The 14,013-nt window shown below is 45.7% G+C and overlaps 2 protein-coding genes across 2 annotated transcripts in view; one reads left to right on the top strand and one right to left on the bottom strand.

Annotated features, from left to right (window-relative positions):
* The window catches only part of FARSA (phenylalanyl-tRNA synthetase subunit alpha), a 157,720-nt gene extending 154,672 nt beyond the window's left edge, over positions 1–3,048 (top strand). Inside the window, exon 13 of the mRNA XM_068112593.2 lies at positions 658–3,048. Within this exon, the coding sequence (XP_067968694.2) occupies positions 658–802 (145 nt within the window). The 3' untranslated portion in view covers positions 803–3,048. The remainder of the gene's footprint in view (positions 1–657) is intronic.
* LOC137424792 (leucine rich adaptor protein 1-like) lies at positions 2,786–13,744 on the bottom strand. Its single transcript, XM_068112631.2, has 2 exons — positions 13,292–13,744; positions 2,786–3,768 (listed from the first exon to the last, which is right to left on the bottom strand). Exons 1-2 carry the CDS (start codon positions 13,481–13,483, stop codon positions 3,226–3,228), a joined length of 735 nt encoding a protein of 244 aa, XP_067968732.2. The 5' UTR covers positions 13,484–13,744; the 3' UTR covers positions 2,786–3,225.
* Positions 13,745–14,013: the final 269 nt, after the last annotated feature.

A 14,013-nucleotide genomic window follows, 5' to 3' on the forward strand; every position in this document is an offset into this window, starting at 1 on the left:
ACCCTGGTGTTGGGCTAGCGGCTAGGGTGCCGGCTTCGGATCCTACGATCCTGGGTTCGAATCCCGGTCGATCGCTGAATTAACGCCAGGGAGGTTGACTCAGCCTGTCATCCTTCCGAGGTCGGCAAATTGAGTACCAGTTCACTGGTAATTCCCTGTTTGTCGTTAAAGGCGGCAAAAAGGGTTGGCGTCAGGAAGAGCATCCGGCCATAAAACATTGCTTCAAAAGGGGGACCGAAAAACAACAACAACCACGGTTCCCGAAAAAGGCCAACCCCCGCTTTGCGGGGAAAAATGGCCTCTAAAGGTGGCTATTTTTTATATTATATACTCACTACTGAGTTGAACTTTTCCTGCTTGTAAAGTGTTTTGCGCCACTGACTGAACATCGAGGCTTTTGCAATTGATCAGCATTAGGAATACATTAGGCTGCCTCAACGTGGAAGTGTCCACTTGGTGTGTAGTGCACGTATATTGGGGAATCAGTCGAGCAGATCTGAGACTTGGAATTTAGATGGACAAGTGACATCTTATGCTTATCAGGGTGTCTGTTGTCCACCCCTCTTGCCCCCCACCCAACCCTACTACAATAATGATCTCCCTTCCACCATTCTAAAGGCTCATGTTTCACCCTTGTATCCTACCTCCCTATCTTAGGCCAACTATGATCAAGTACGGAATCAACAACATCCGCGAGCTGGTTGGACACAAGGTGAACCTGCAAATGGTCTACAATAACCCTATCTGTCGCCTTGATGAAGACAAAGGCAGCAACCACCAACGCAATCCCATTCCGCTTTAACATTCCACGGCCATGATTCCAAGTTACCAAATCTATGCTGGGAGTTGAAAAATTCATTCCTGGTTGCATCCACCATTAAAATGTCGTTTTTTAGTCACAGTGAATGTTTTGAGCAGTGGTTTGTAAGCACCACTGAAGAGCAATATGGCAGGTCATATAAAAAGGGTAACATATTGGCATTGGGGCAGTGTGGGAAACGAGACTCAAACAAACACATGGATACACAATTGGGGGTGGGGGGGGAGAGGGAGAAGATGGGAGCCTCCGGGTCATAGGGGTAAGTGTGGGAAGCGTAGGAATAGAAGATGGCGGTGAGCTGTCTAAAACCCATGGAGGAAAGAGTGAGATTGTACTGAAAGATGGCTGTCTGGAAAGGTGGTTGGGTGGTCTGGAAGGTGGTTTCGCATGCTGCAAGGTGCTAAATGTTCCCCAACAGAGGAACAAGGGAGTGGAAGTGAGCAGTAAGTGGGGATTTTATAAATGTTAATAAATGGGTAAGTGGAAGAACCCCATGATGCATCCTGGAAGGTTTATGGAGTTCTGGAGGAGTACAAGAGCAGGGGTGGGGGTGGGGGAGGGGAGATGGCATGCAAAACCATGTGAGGTTTGTGTCATACAATAAAACAAATAATGTAACGCGGTTGCGGTAAAGGAGATGGAACTTGTAATGAGGCTCTTCACAGAACTGTAAATAGCAGGTGAGGGTGTCGAATGTATGGTTTCTGTTTTGCCACGGTCCATTGGGCGAGTGGAAACGCTGCTCCCTCCAATGAAATCTTGGCATGATGTTTTGCAGTGGGTATGTGGAATTATTTCACTGATTTGGATGCGGTTCATAAAAAAAAAGTCTACGATAGTTTGCCTGTGGGTCAAGGTTGCGGTGGTGATGAATGTGAACTGGTTAACATGTGCATGGGAATGCGAGGGGAAGCTTTTGGCTCTTCTGGGCAGAGTTGCAATCAGACGCAGCTGTAGCGTCCTGCGAGGGGTTCCATGAGCGAATGATGAGCTGGTCGTCATTTTGAACGAAGCATTCTCCTGCACTTTAATCAACATCAATTATGGGGTGTGCACTACGGTTGTCACTCGATGCACAAGTTTAATTTCCCTAAATGTGGTTAGCAATCTGTGGGTTGTAACTAGTTTTACATCGAGGTTCCCATTTGCATGGGTTTTCAGGTGGTGTGGTGGAGTTAGGGAGTGGGATAATTAGGAGCCTAAAAGAATTAGCTAATTGAACAGGTTGTGCAAAAGTCAGCTACCATATGGAAATGTGCCGACTCCCAAGCAAAATAATAAAATGAATGTTTATAGACACCGTTCAGCTGCTGTGTGCACACAACATTTTGACGAGTTTGTGGACTGCAGCTAAGTTCCCAGACGTTTGGCCTTTTAAAAGTGCCATCATTCACGACTTCGTCCCCGGGCACGTCTTTCCGAGGCGCCTTGAGCATGGCAGCGCGAGGCCAAAAATGCACTTTCTTAAAGGCACTCGGGAGGAGCGGGGGCCTCAAGCTTCAAAGTGAATGCCATTTGGAATCCATTCCTGCCACGTCTCTCCATCAGCTGTGCGTCCACCACTCTGTCGGTCAAATCGTCCCATGCCATTAAAGACGAGTAACGGTCAGTTTAATCATCTATTTGATTTTGTCCATTTCTGTGCAACGTGCTCTGTTTTTATTTCCTAGAAGTTGCATGCTCAAGTTGTTACACCCTTTTGAACTTTAGAACTGCAACGTTATTTGATAATTGGATTGTTTGTCTGAATCTGGTGTGGTACATGGATATGGACTTTGCATGGTTCAAGTAATCCGAATAATATCCGTATGTGCAAGGTCTCTGACACTCTGCAGGGTTAAAGGAAAACCAGCAGACTCCTGGCTTGTCGCCAGTGCTCCCGAATGCTATAAACGAGGCCGGAACTTTTGATTGATTTTTGGAAAGCAGTTTGCTTTCCAAGCATTCATGGATATAAATCATTAATCAATTTTTTTTTTCTTTATTTGTTTCTTTTTTTGATACTTTCTCCAGATTAATCCACTTCGTGGAAATTTTAAATGACACATCAGCACACACGTGAGAAATAATGATTGTTCTTTTCCCTTCCAATCAGTTGACTTTTTTTTCATTTTTTTTCTTTTTTCAAACAAAGCCCTTTAATATTATCCTGTCTATAAATAAGTGTAAGTTTCCTGTTGAGTAACACTGTCTGGAATGTTCAAAAATAAAATACGTGATGACAAACACTCCCCATGCAAGTAGTACAACTGTGTACATTTTAATGGACAACTTGTGTCCGTACGTTAAGCGTCTTCATTGCTAAATGTACCGCGGAGGGATGAAGTAATCGGTTTCACAACAGTCCATTTGTACATTCATCGAAAACGAGTAGGAAATGGTCCACAGGTGCATTCGCACTCCCATCAAAGGCCATGTGCGTTTCCATTGCAACCAACACTGTATCCATGGATGTTACGGTTTTTGTCTGGCGTCTTGAGCCTCGTTACCCCATCGGCCCCAGGGCTGCGAGTCGTCGCTTGCCGAGGGGATCGGCCACATCCTGGACCTTGGTCGTGTGAGGGCGTCTGCGGTTTGTCCTTCCCGGCACGTCGGAAGAGAGAGTTGTTGCGCGGGAGCGTGGAATCGAAACCCCAGTGTCCGCTGTCGTTGGATACTTCGCCGGTCTCATCTGCAAACGTGTCCAAAAAGCTACCTACAGAGATTCGGTCAAAGTAGTCGATGGCTTCGGGCAGGCTTTGGTCTATTGGCAAGGCCTGATTCGGGTCTACAAGGCTGCACATACTTTCCGAGGGGCTGCTGCCATCAAAACTAATGTCCTCTTCGTCTTCCTCATCCTCCTCGATCAACATTCCTCTCTCATCGAGAAGCCATCGAGCAGCTGCCAGCCCCTCGTTCACACTAAGCAGTTGCCGCAAGACGTTGCCGTCCAAAGCTCTGAGGCGAGCCTGCGGTCGAGGAAACAGGGGAAAATAATGGGATTGAAAAACAATGCCTTGTCCTATGTGGTGTACCAATGTGAACATGAGATAAACAAGTTTGGACATATTTTGCAGTTGAAGGTTGTTGTTTTTCTTGCTTTATCTATGACTAATTTACTGATGTATCATACTCTGTTAGTTGGTACTACCAAAGCAGTTTCTTGGCAAGGGTCATGCTTGGCGGTTTGCCATCCCTCTCCCAGAAGTAGTTTGTGTAGGAATTTGGAATTTGTTTATGGTGCCAGTGATAGCTCGAGCACTCTTCGCAAAGGACACAGTGGGATTTTTAACATCCACCAACTAATATCGGCAGACGGTAGATCCGGTATAATGTCCATCCAAGGGACGGCGCACACATTGAATCACCAGAATGACAGCTTTTAGCTGGGTCGGGATTCAAACCCAGGCTCGATGGCTAGGAGGTTAGCGTGAGTACCTTGAAGGCATTTTGCCAGCCCCTTTTTATCTCTATATACCAGTAATTTCCCCACATTCAATTATTGCGGTATGTGATTGTTTAATTTAAACACTTGCCAACATTTTATGCATTGACCAAGTTAGGCCCAAAATCTAATGTCGAGCCAATTGTTCTTGTGCCGGACATTGTACAGCACCACGTGAGGAAATATAACAAACCAGCCAGTGAAGTAAAATATGTCTAACTCCTCAATCGAACAGCCAGCGTGTTCGGTTAAAATGGCTGTGATTTCAATATCGAATGCGATCATTCCATACTTGGACGACTAAAACGACATCCCCCTTTTGTCACAAAACCAGTAGATCATGCAAAAGGCAAATGAGGTGTCATGCTTCATGTACGCAAAACCACTGATCCAGTACTCAACAGAAGCTGTGCCAGGACAAGCCCCAATGCGGTGCGGGTTGGTTCAGCTGCCTTTCTGTGTAACCGGGCACGCAGCATGTGAACGTGAACACAGGGTCAACAACTTATTCGCTTTCAAAACTTCCTTGACCTTATAGCCACGTTTAAACCATAGTAGCCGGTGCATATCTCTCGTGGACAAAAATCAAAACAGCTGTGACAAAACAATCAAAACCTCCAGATTGCACCAGAGAAAGATTTGGGTTGCAATTGGCAACTGGGCTTGCTAGCTTGAGCGGTGTTGCCGTTACTTTTCAGGGTTTAAAGTGGGTCAGAAGGACAGCTTGGAGGAATGCATACTCGTCTTTCGCCGTGCGGCCTGATTTTGAATCTGGGCCCAGCTTTAGAATATCACTGGTGTTCCGCAGGCAGGACGAAGCGTTAATGTGTATGCCATTCATTGGAAGGACTTTCAGGCAGAAGATGCCATCTGCTAGCACTGATCGTATGTGTACGTTAAAGATCCCACGGTGCCTTTTTGTGAAGAGTTGGCAAGTTTTCTATCAGCAGCACCACGAGCAGAATTCCTGCCTTGTTCAATCGAATAGCAAGCCTGACCATACGGTTCTTATTCTACTTTGGATAAAAATGTTACCCGGCGCGACCCCACAAGAAGGAATGACTCGGGCCATTGAAATCAGTAGCAGGGCAGTGGTTTTCATGTTCCCACGAGTGGATTTAGTTTGAGATGGCCTGGTTCCGCCGCTTCGCACCTGTTCACGGATGGTGCAGAAACCAGTGCTCTCAACCTCATTGACATCTCCCAAGAAGAAGCACAAGGACACTTTCAATGCAGACCTCTTCTCGGTGGTCTCTGTTCTACCATCTTTTCTCAGGTCATAGCAACATCATACACTAATTTTTTTGACAAGGTACCCAAGCCAACCATTCTCAAGGACCTGCTTCTTATATGCAGCAGAAATTCCTTTTGGAAATATCAGCAACTTTCATTTTGAACGTTCTTTTGAATCTAAGTTCGGTCCAACCAACCCGTCTTGGTTACTGAATTGTAAACGGTTGCGTTCTCTTCTGTAGAAAATATGACTGGAATTGTCAAGCCTTCACATGAACTGTACCCAGTGGAATCAGTTGCAGTTCACTGAAGACTTTTTCTAACAGTATTACACTCGACCCTCGTCATTCCTCACTTGTAGAAATGTCTTCTACCTGGAATGCAATATCCTTTTGTGGAAATGAAAATCCTAAGTTTTCCTCACGACCACCCGCTACCAGGAATCTATCATTGTCCTGCGCACGTGCAGCGAAAAGCGGGGTTAAGCAATTAGTTCCTTTCCTTTTATCTTATCCGTTTATGATCGAGAAAACTTGTTTAAATGGAATGCTATATTTTGAACACTATTTCGAACATGAATAGGAAGACAAGTTTGCCATTTTGACACACGCACTTTTGATGTACTTCTGGTTCCAAATTCTTCCCGAGTGTACGTGTGCAGAGTGGAGATAATATTTTTTACTTTTTCTGCCTGACAGTCAAACAAAATTGAAAATCATTCCCAACAGGAAACTTGCTGTTATTAAGGACGTTGTGAAGGACACAAACAACAGGCATGAATAACTAATGCAACATGTTAGACAAGGTGATGCAATAGACGTTGGGTAAAATGGTGGTAAAACCTGGAATTTATTTATTTATATGCCTTTGAAACTATATTTTAATTGGATTATAAAACTTAAACACTGTAGAACACAAATCAACTTCATAATACTTCCAAGAACGATGCTACACTATATCGACATGAAGCATGAGAGGACATGGCACACGAGACGAGAGGGTGAAGTTGTTTTTTTTTGTATACAAAATCGAGGCTCATGTAAGAGCTAACACAGTAAGGGTGTAGTACTGGTGAAAAATTGAGAAAACTACATAGGTACCTTTGAGAGGCCTTTACACAAAAACAAAGTCAAGTTAATATCTAATTTTCAGTTTTTCTTGAAAGATATAATCTTGGCTTTAACTCAGACCAGTTTCAACGCTTCTTTGTCATATTACATGCATATAATTTGTATAAATTAGACCGTCAATAAAAAACAAGGAAAAACAAAGAACACATTTCTACTTCTATCTTCTATGTCACCTATCATTCTTTTCACACAAAACTTGGTACATGTATTATACATGTGTTACTCTACTACCTGATGAGGATTTTGTGAAATTATGTCAAATGTTCACCAATTAGCTAATTATGCCAATTACCAGATAAAACTTGGTTGTCCTTCAATAAATCCACAATGGCTACTCCTATAAACAAAAGCCTTCATCATTTTAAAGGAAGTGATATTCTGAATATCCTGTCCAAATTTCAGCCCAAAAGAATGATGCAAATTAAAGTTACTAGGACGTGCCCGTACGTGGGTGCCCGTACGTGCGTGCAAAAAAACATGCGTGCAAACAACAACAACAAAAAAAAACTTTGAAACCACGTGGCAGTAACGACCACAGAACCCCCCCCCCCCCCCCCTCTATTTACATGAATGGTTTGGTCCATTCGCAACGACCACAGAACCCCCCTTTCCCCCTCTATTTACATGAAATGGTTTGGTCCATTCGCAAAGCCAAAGCGAACGGCTAAATCGCCATAGCTCGGTAACTACTTGTCCGATTAATATGAAACCTTGAAAAGGCACATCCTCGGGTCCCCAGCAATATACCTGGCAAGTTTAAAGTATATCGGACCCGTGGTTGTCGAGAAACAGCGGTCACAGACAAACGACAAACACACAGACATACAGAGATTACTGGAATTATAGATAGACTAGGACGTGCCCGTACGTGGGTGCCCGTTCCTTGCCAAAAAAAAAAAAAAAAAAAAATTTGTGTAGGGGTGTGTGTGTGTGTAAACATCCTAGGGCGTGCCCGTACGTGGGTGCAAAAAAACATGCGTGCAAACAACAACAAAAAAAAACTTTGAAACCACGTGGCAGTAACGACCACAGAACCCCCCCCCCCTCTATTTACATGAATGGTTTGGTCCATTCACAACGACCACAGAACCCCCCCCCCCTCTATTTACATGAAATGGTTTGGTCCATTCGCAAAGCCAAAGCGAACGGCGAACGGCTAAATCGCCATAGCTCGGTAACTACTTCTCCGATTAATATGAAACCTTGAAAAGGCACATCCTCGGGTCCCCAGCAATATACCTGGCAAGTTTCAAGTATATCGGACCCGTGGTTGTCGAGAAACAGCGGTCACAGACAAACACACAGACATACAGAGATTACTGGAATTATAGATAGACTAGGACGTGCCCGTACGTGGGTGCCCGTTCCTTGCCAAAAAAAAAAAAAAAAAAAAAAAAAATTTGTGTAGGGGTATGTGTGTGTAAACATCCTAGGGCGTGCCCGTACGTGGGTGCAAAAAAACATGCGTGCAAACAACAACAACAAAAAAAAAACTTTGAAACCACGTGGCAGTAACGACCACAGAACCCCCCCCCCCCCCCCTCTATTTACATGAATGGTTTGGTCCATTCGCAACGACCACAGAACCCCCCCCCCCCCTCTATTTACATGAAATGGTTTGGTCCAAAGCGAACGGCTTGCGGAGTTTGGTAAAGAAATCGCCATAGCTCGGTAACTACTTGTCCGATTAATATGAAACCTTGAAAAGGCACATCCTCGGGTCCCCAGCAATATACCTGGCAAGTTTAAAGTATATCGGACCCGTGGTTGTCGAGAAACAGCGGTCACAGACAAACACACAAACACACAAACACACAGAGATTACTGGAATTATAGATAGATAACAAAGAATTCTACTTCCGGTTATTGAGGGGCATGTATGATGTTAGAAAATTTGAATTTTTAAATAATTAGGGGTACTTCTATGACCTCTAATAGCATGATTCTTGTTTATAAGACTATAAGGAAACTGTTCAGCTAAAAAAAAAAAAAAAAAAAAAATCACCTGTTCACCAGTACTACACCCTTAAACATGAAAACATGCACAGACACATAAAACATACAATGAAGGGAGCGGGAGACAAGATGGGGAGAGAGGGGGAGAGCGAAGCACAACAGAAGAGAACAGGGATGTCGGTAGATCTGTGGGAAGGGAAGGGCTGGGAGAGGAGGGAGGAGTACATGGTACAAAGCAAATGCACACTTCGAGGAATTTCAGGAAAGAAGTTGGGGGTTGAAAGAGGTGGATTTGGGGTGTTTTAACGGGGATAGAAAAGATCAAGGTTTTGGATGGGGGAAGATAAGAGATGGTGGTGAACAGCTGTTTTAAAGACCTGGAGGGAGTAGAGGGATTGAAGAGAGTGAGAGTGTTTGTTCCAGAGGCGGGACAAAAAAGGAATGAAAGAGTGAAGGTGAGCAGAGAGTCTTGATTTTGGCAGTTTCACCAGAAGAGGGTTGCTGGCAGATCTTGTGCGTCCTGCAGGAATATTTGGGGGGCAGAGCATAGAGCCATAGACAGAACAGAGGGAGCAACGCCGGAGAGGAGTCGGTGGAAGCCAAAGACCACCAACCTGCCTGCGGTGAGTGAGTGAAAGGCCCTCAGATCAGCTTCATAGAGGGAGATTCCAATGATTCTGAATGCTTTGGTTTCAACAGGGTGAAGCCGAGCTAGGTGTGAAGCAGCAGGAGCACCAGCCCGGAGGGGAGAGCAGTATTCTATTGAGCTGCGGATGAAAGCATTGTATGTATTGAGGGGTTCAAAGGTGCCCAGAAAGGACTTTGCACAACAGGAGGATTCCCAGACGGCGACTAGCTTTGGTTCCTGTCCATTCAATGATGTCCGTTCAATGATGAAGATGCCGCCGATATGGCTATGTACGATGCTGATTGATGCTGTATTGTCTGGTGATCAATAAAACATCTTTCCATCTTCGGAAAACTGTGGCTCAATGTCGTCTTATTACAGTGTATAAAGGCTGTGTATAAGTGTTTCAGCAGCGCTAAACTTCTGTTGTTTTTTAAAAACTATCTCTAAAATCATTTTATTTAAATTGAAGTGTGTACTTGAACACTATGGGCTGAGCACTTCACCATCGCCGACAGGTTTCTGTCTTCTTTCACCTCCTTTCTGGTCTTGCACCCGTCTGCCCTCTCCGTGATTCTCACCTCCATGCCTTGTTTGTCCATGTCCGTTTATTTTGTCCCTCCACCCTGCTGTTGACATTTCCCCCTTCTCCTGCTGTTTCTTTGTGATGTTGCGTCCTGATAAGTTCTGGGTTGTAGCTCTTCCAGGAGCTTTGACCATGTACAAAAAATAATAAAAACTGCGTGGGGGCAACATGTTCTATGAACTCTCCAGTTTCAGTCTGTTTGACATCCCTTTATTAAATCACACTGTTCAAAGATTCTGCTCAACCAATCAGCTTTAGATAAAGTTACTTTTAGTGTGAGGATGGAAGTTCAAGAAGCTATCTTGCTGAGTTCAAGAAGTACTCATTCCTTCAGCCGTGTTTGCAATTTTCTCTTCTCAGCTCCAATCGAAATTCTTTTCTTTTTTTGTTAAAAGGTGGATGGACGTGCAGGAGACAAACAGGTGTTACGGATTCGTCACTTCCGTTGTTGTGGTTTTCATCCACTGTAAACATTTTTGATTCCATGTACTATTATTGTTGTCGTTTAAGGGAGATAGAGGTTACTATTTTCAAAAGGTAAAAAAGTCAATGTTTTAAATGAAACCGGACGAAGAGGAAGAGGAGGAGAGGAAGGCGGAGCGAGTGAGTCGGGGAAGAAGCCAAGCTGCTTCGAGGTCTGGAGCAAACGTTGACGAACGGAGGTCACTAGCGAACTTGGGTTTCCCGGGAAAGGGATTCTTGCGACAGAGTTGTTATCGCTGTGACAGATCAACCTGCGTGTCAGGTTTTGGCGGTCGATTCCGAGGAGAATCATCGTCGTGCCGTTACGCCTCGAACGGGCCGTCGGCCATTTTGACTCACGCGCTTTGCGCATCGCGCAAGGTTTTTCGCTTCGCTTCAACCATTTTCACCGCATCCAGACGTTTATCTGGTGTGTGTGTCACGTGGATTTTGAAGGTAAATCTGCGGTTCGCCGGTTTGGAGCCGTGAAATGTCCATACCCGGGGGTGTGATTTCCCAGTCGCCTGGAGGACGCCTTTGGATTTCCCCGTCGCCTTGAGGGCACCTTTGCGCAGCTTTGGCCGCGTGACTGTGACTGTCATCCGAACGGGATTCTGGTCTCGATTGGACATCGTTCTGACGATCGCTGGAGCGGATCGACTTGGGCTTGATGCCGGAATAGAGACATTGGGGAATGTTCTTCTTTTCGCTCACTTGGAGCACAGCGAGTTATATTGTACGAACCTGATGGTACCATCATAGGAAATATATATTGGTTGTACAATTGATTACTATTGTTGTTGTACTGTTATTCTTATGTGATCTTAATACAATATTTGTTTGTTGGTAACAATTGGTGTGGCTTCACCATTGATCTTTGACATACAGAATAACACATTTTTCTGCCGTGACTCCTCTCGGGGCTCGGAGGCACACCGTGACCAGGGGGTTTGGGGAGGAGTCCGTAACACAGGTAAAACTAGAACGGCACTCAGTATAGAGCATACCTCCACATGGTTGGCCATATCGCTCAATGGTGAAGAATCACTTTTAAAATTCTAGTAGCCGGATCCGAATCTGGATCTTCACCAAAATCTAATAATTTTGTCCTCGTCACATACGTTACATCTCTGTGAAATTTAGTCCGAATTCGTCCACAACTGTGAGATATCTTGTTCACAAACGGACAGACAGACAGGGATGAAAACATAACCTCCATCCACCTTTGGTTGCGGAGATAATGATAAACACTGGAAATGGGCAAAGCACCAATTTTATTTGGAACTTAGTCCCATGCATGCTATTTGAAATACCGTAGTCTTTACATAGGTTGCACCACGTGGTTTGCCATTGCCTTCCCAGCATTGTTTGTCTGTGCTCTTGTCTTTTTAAATGCTGACGTCAAGCAAGGAAGCAGCACGTACCATCTTTACGTCTTGGGCATGAATAATCCTGGGTTTGAACAACTGGCCTCCCAGACTCAGAGCAGACGCTCCAACCATTACTCCGGTCTCAATATTGAGGATATCTGAGGGCATCATTATGATAATGCCCTTCAACCCATTACCTCCACCACCAAAGGTGGATGGAGGTTAAGTTTTCATCCCTGTCTGTTTGTGAACAAAATATCTCAAAGTTGTGGATGGATTCGGACGAAATTTGGCAGAGTTGTAGTGTATGTGACAAGGACGAAATGATTAGATTTTGGTGAAGATCCGGATTCGGATCCGTCTACTAGAATTTTTAAAGTGATTCTTCACCATTGGGAGATTGGGCCAAAAACGATACACAGCAGGATATCTCAAAAAGTTATGGACTGATTTGGACGAAACTTGTTGGACAGGTTGTTTGTGTGATAAGGAAGAATCGATTCAATTTTGGTGAAGATCCGGATCCAGATCCAGCTGGTAGAATCTTTAAGGCAATTCTTCACCATTAGTGATACGGCCAAAAACGAGGGTATGGTGATTCCTGTGATTGATTTTGATTAAATGTGATTCTGTATTGCGATTTTTTGGTCTACTTTGAGATACACAACGTAAACTGTTCACCTGGTGGAGATATGCTCTCTACCGAGTGCCGTTCTAGTTCTTTCTGCACACGTGGGGATGTGGTGAGCTTTGCCCGGTGTGTGTGGGTGTGTGGTTCAAACCGCACTCACGTCATTCCCTTCGCACCAAGGCCGACGATAGCTCTTCTGCTCAGACCTTGCTTGACCTTAACTCAAGCTCACAAAAACACGCCATTAACCAAAATAAATCGAATATAATTTATCCCAAAACGAAGTTTAACTGCGCGGCTACAAACGAACAATCATCTCCATGGAGCGTTGAAAACAATGATTCCGAGACAACGTCCTCGTACATGGGTCGACTCAATGTGATGATCACGTGGTGTGGATTATCGAGTCATAGAATAAACGTTTATTTAAATATTCGGTGAATTTGACATTTGATGTCGATCTTGGAAACCCCCTCGCCGCCATTTGCTCTCCCTGGAGCTTCTACGTCATCAAAGACCGAGACGTCATTCGGTCCAATCGATTGGGCACACAAATCAGCACCGCTCCGGATAATTAGATAACATCGACTTTGACGTCATACCGTGGCTAAGCACCACCGGGAGGTCCACCTGAGCCGGTGAGATGTTTACCGGCCTCATGCTGACGTCATACGTTCGATTCGTCACAACTCGCCACGCACCTGCTCCCTTGGTTGGTTTTCGGACGCAGCCATCGGTCAAAAAAAGGGAAAGATCGATATGATATAATCGACAGAGGCAGCTGTAAACGTAGCCCCCTCGGGGGTCGACATGAAACGGTTCCGAACCGAAGCCAGGACCACGCGGCTGCGCTTCCCGACCTTTGGAATTGCGAAGATTTCCGAATCGAATTCCGGCTTTTAGGAGATTTGGTTTGAGCACGAAGCGGAAAATCTGCATTTGCCGTTCTAAGATTGGCCTCCGGTGTGCGGAGCACGCACGACACGTGACCCACTTCCGCCATGCGATCGGGAACGTGAGCACCGAAGCGGCACGCCAGCGCAGCCCTCACCATGTCTCCACGGAGCGTGTTCAGCAGGCGATGCAGCTTCGGCGCGGGGGCCTCGGACGGGCCCGATCCGGATTGTTCCGCCGCGGCCGGCGTCGCTTCCTCGGCCCGCTGCAGGCAGCGAAGGAGGCTGTCGGGCAGACGACGGCCCAGACGCATCTCCAGCTCCCGCACGGCCGGCGGCAGAGGCTCCATCGGGAGTGAGTCGGACGCTTCGTGCCGCGAAGGTTCCCGTGCTCGTCTCGGTCGTTACGGAGCCCCGAGCCGCGCGTGTTGAAGACGGCGCACGCAGCACCTGCCCGGCGAACGCCACGCCCCCCCAACACGAGCCCCGCCCCCTTTCCCCACTTGACTTTAATTGGAGATTTATTGTCGGTTCTTAAAGATGCCAATTCCGTGCGACCTCAATCGCCTCGGATTACCCATTGTGTGGCACGGAGCCTGGAATGTCCAAAAGGCGGTTTGGGATCAGCGTGCGTGTTTATCGTGCGATGAAAACCACATTTCCACTGGCACAATCTGATAAGGTGAACATGGCTGCTTTCAATTCCCATAAATAACCCTCGTCGTTACGTTTTGAACCAGACAGGTACGCACACTCACCTCCAACCTGTCTAGCCTGGGTTTGAATCGCAGCCCAGCTATAAACTACCGTCCTGATGTTGCTCAGGCATCGATATGTGTCCCACCGATGGACGTTAAACTGCCCGGCATTCCGAGCTGGA

The sequence above is a fragment of the Myxine glutinosa genome, chromosome 1, assembly GCF_964187855.1.
Source record: "Myxine glutinosa chromosome 1, kmMyxGlut1.1, whole genome shotgun sequence".
NCBI lineage: Eukaryota > Metazoa > Chordata > Myxini > Myxiniformes > Myxinidae > Myxine > Myxine glutinosa.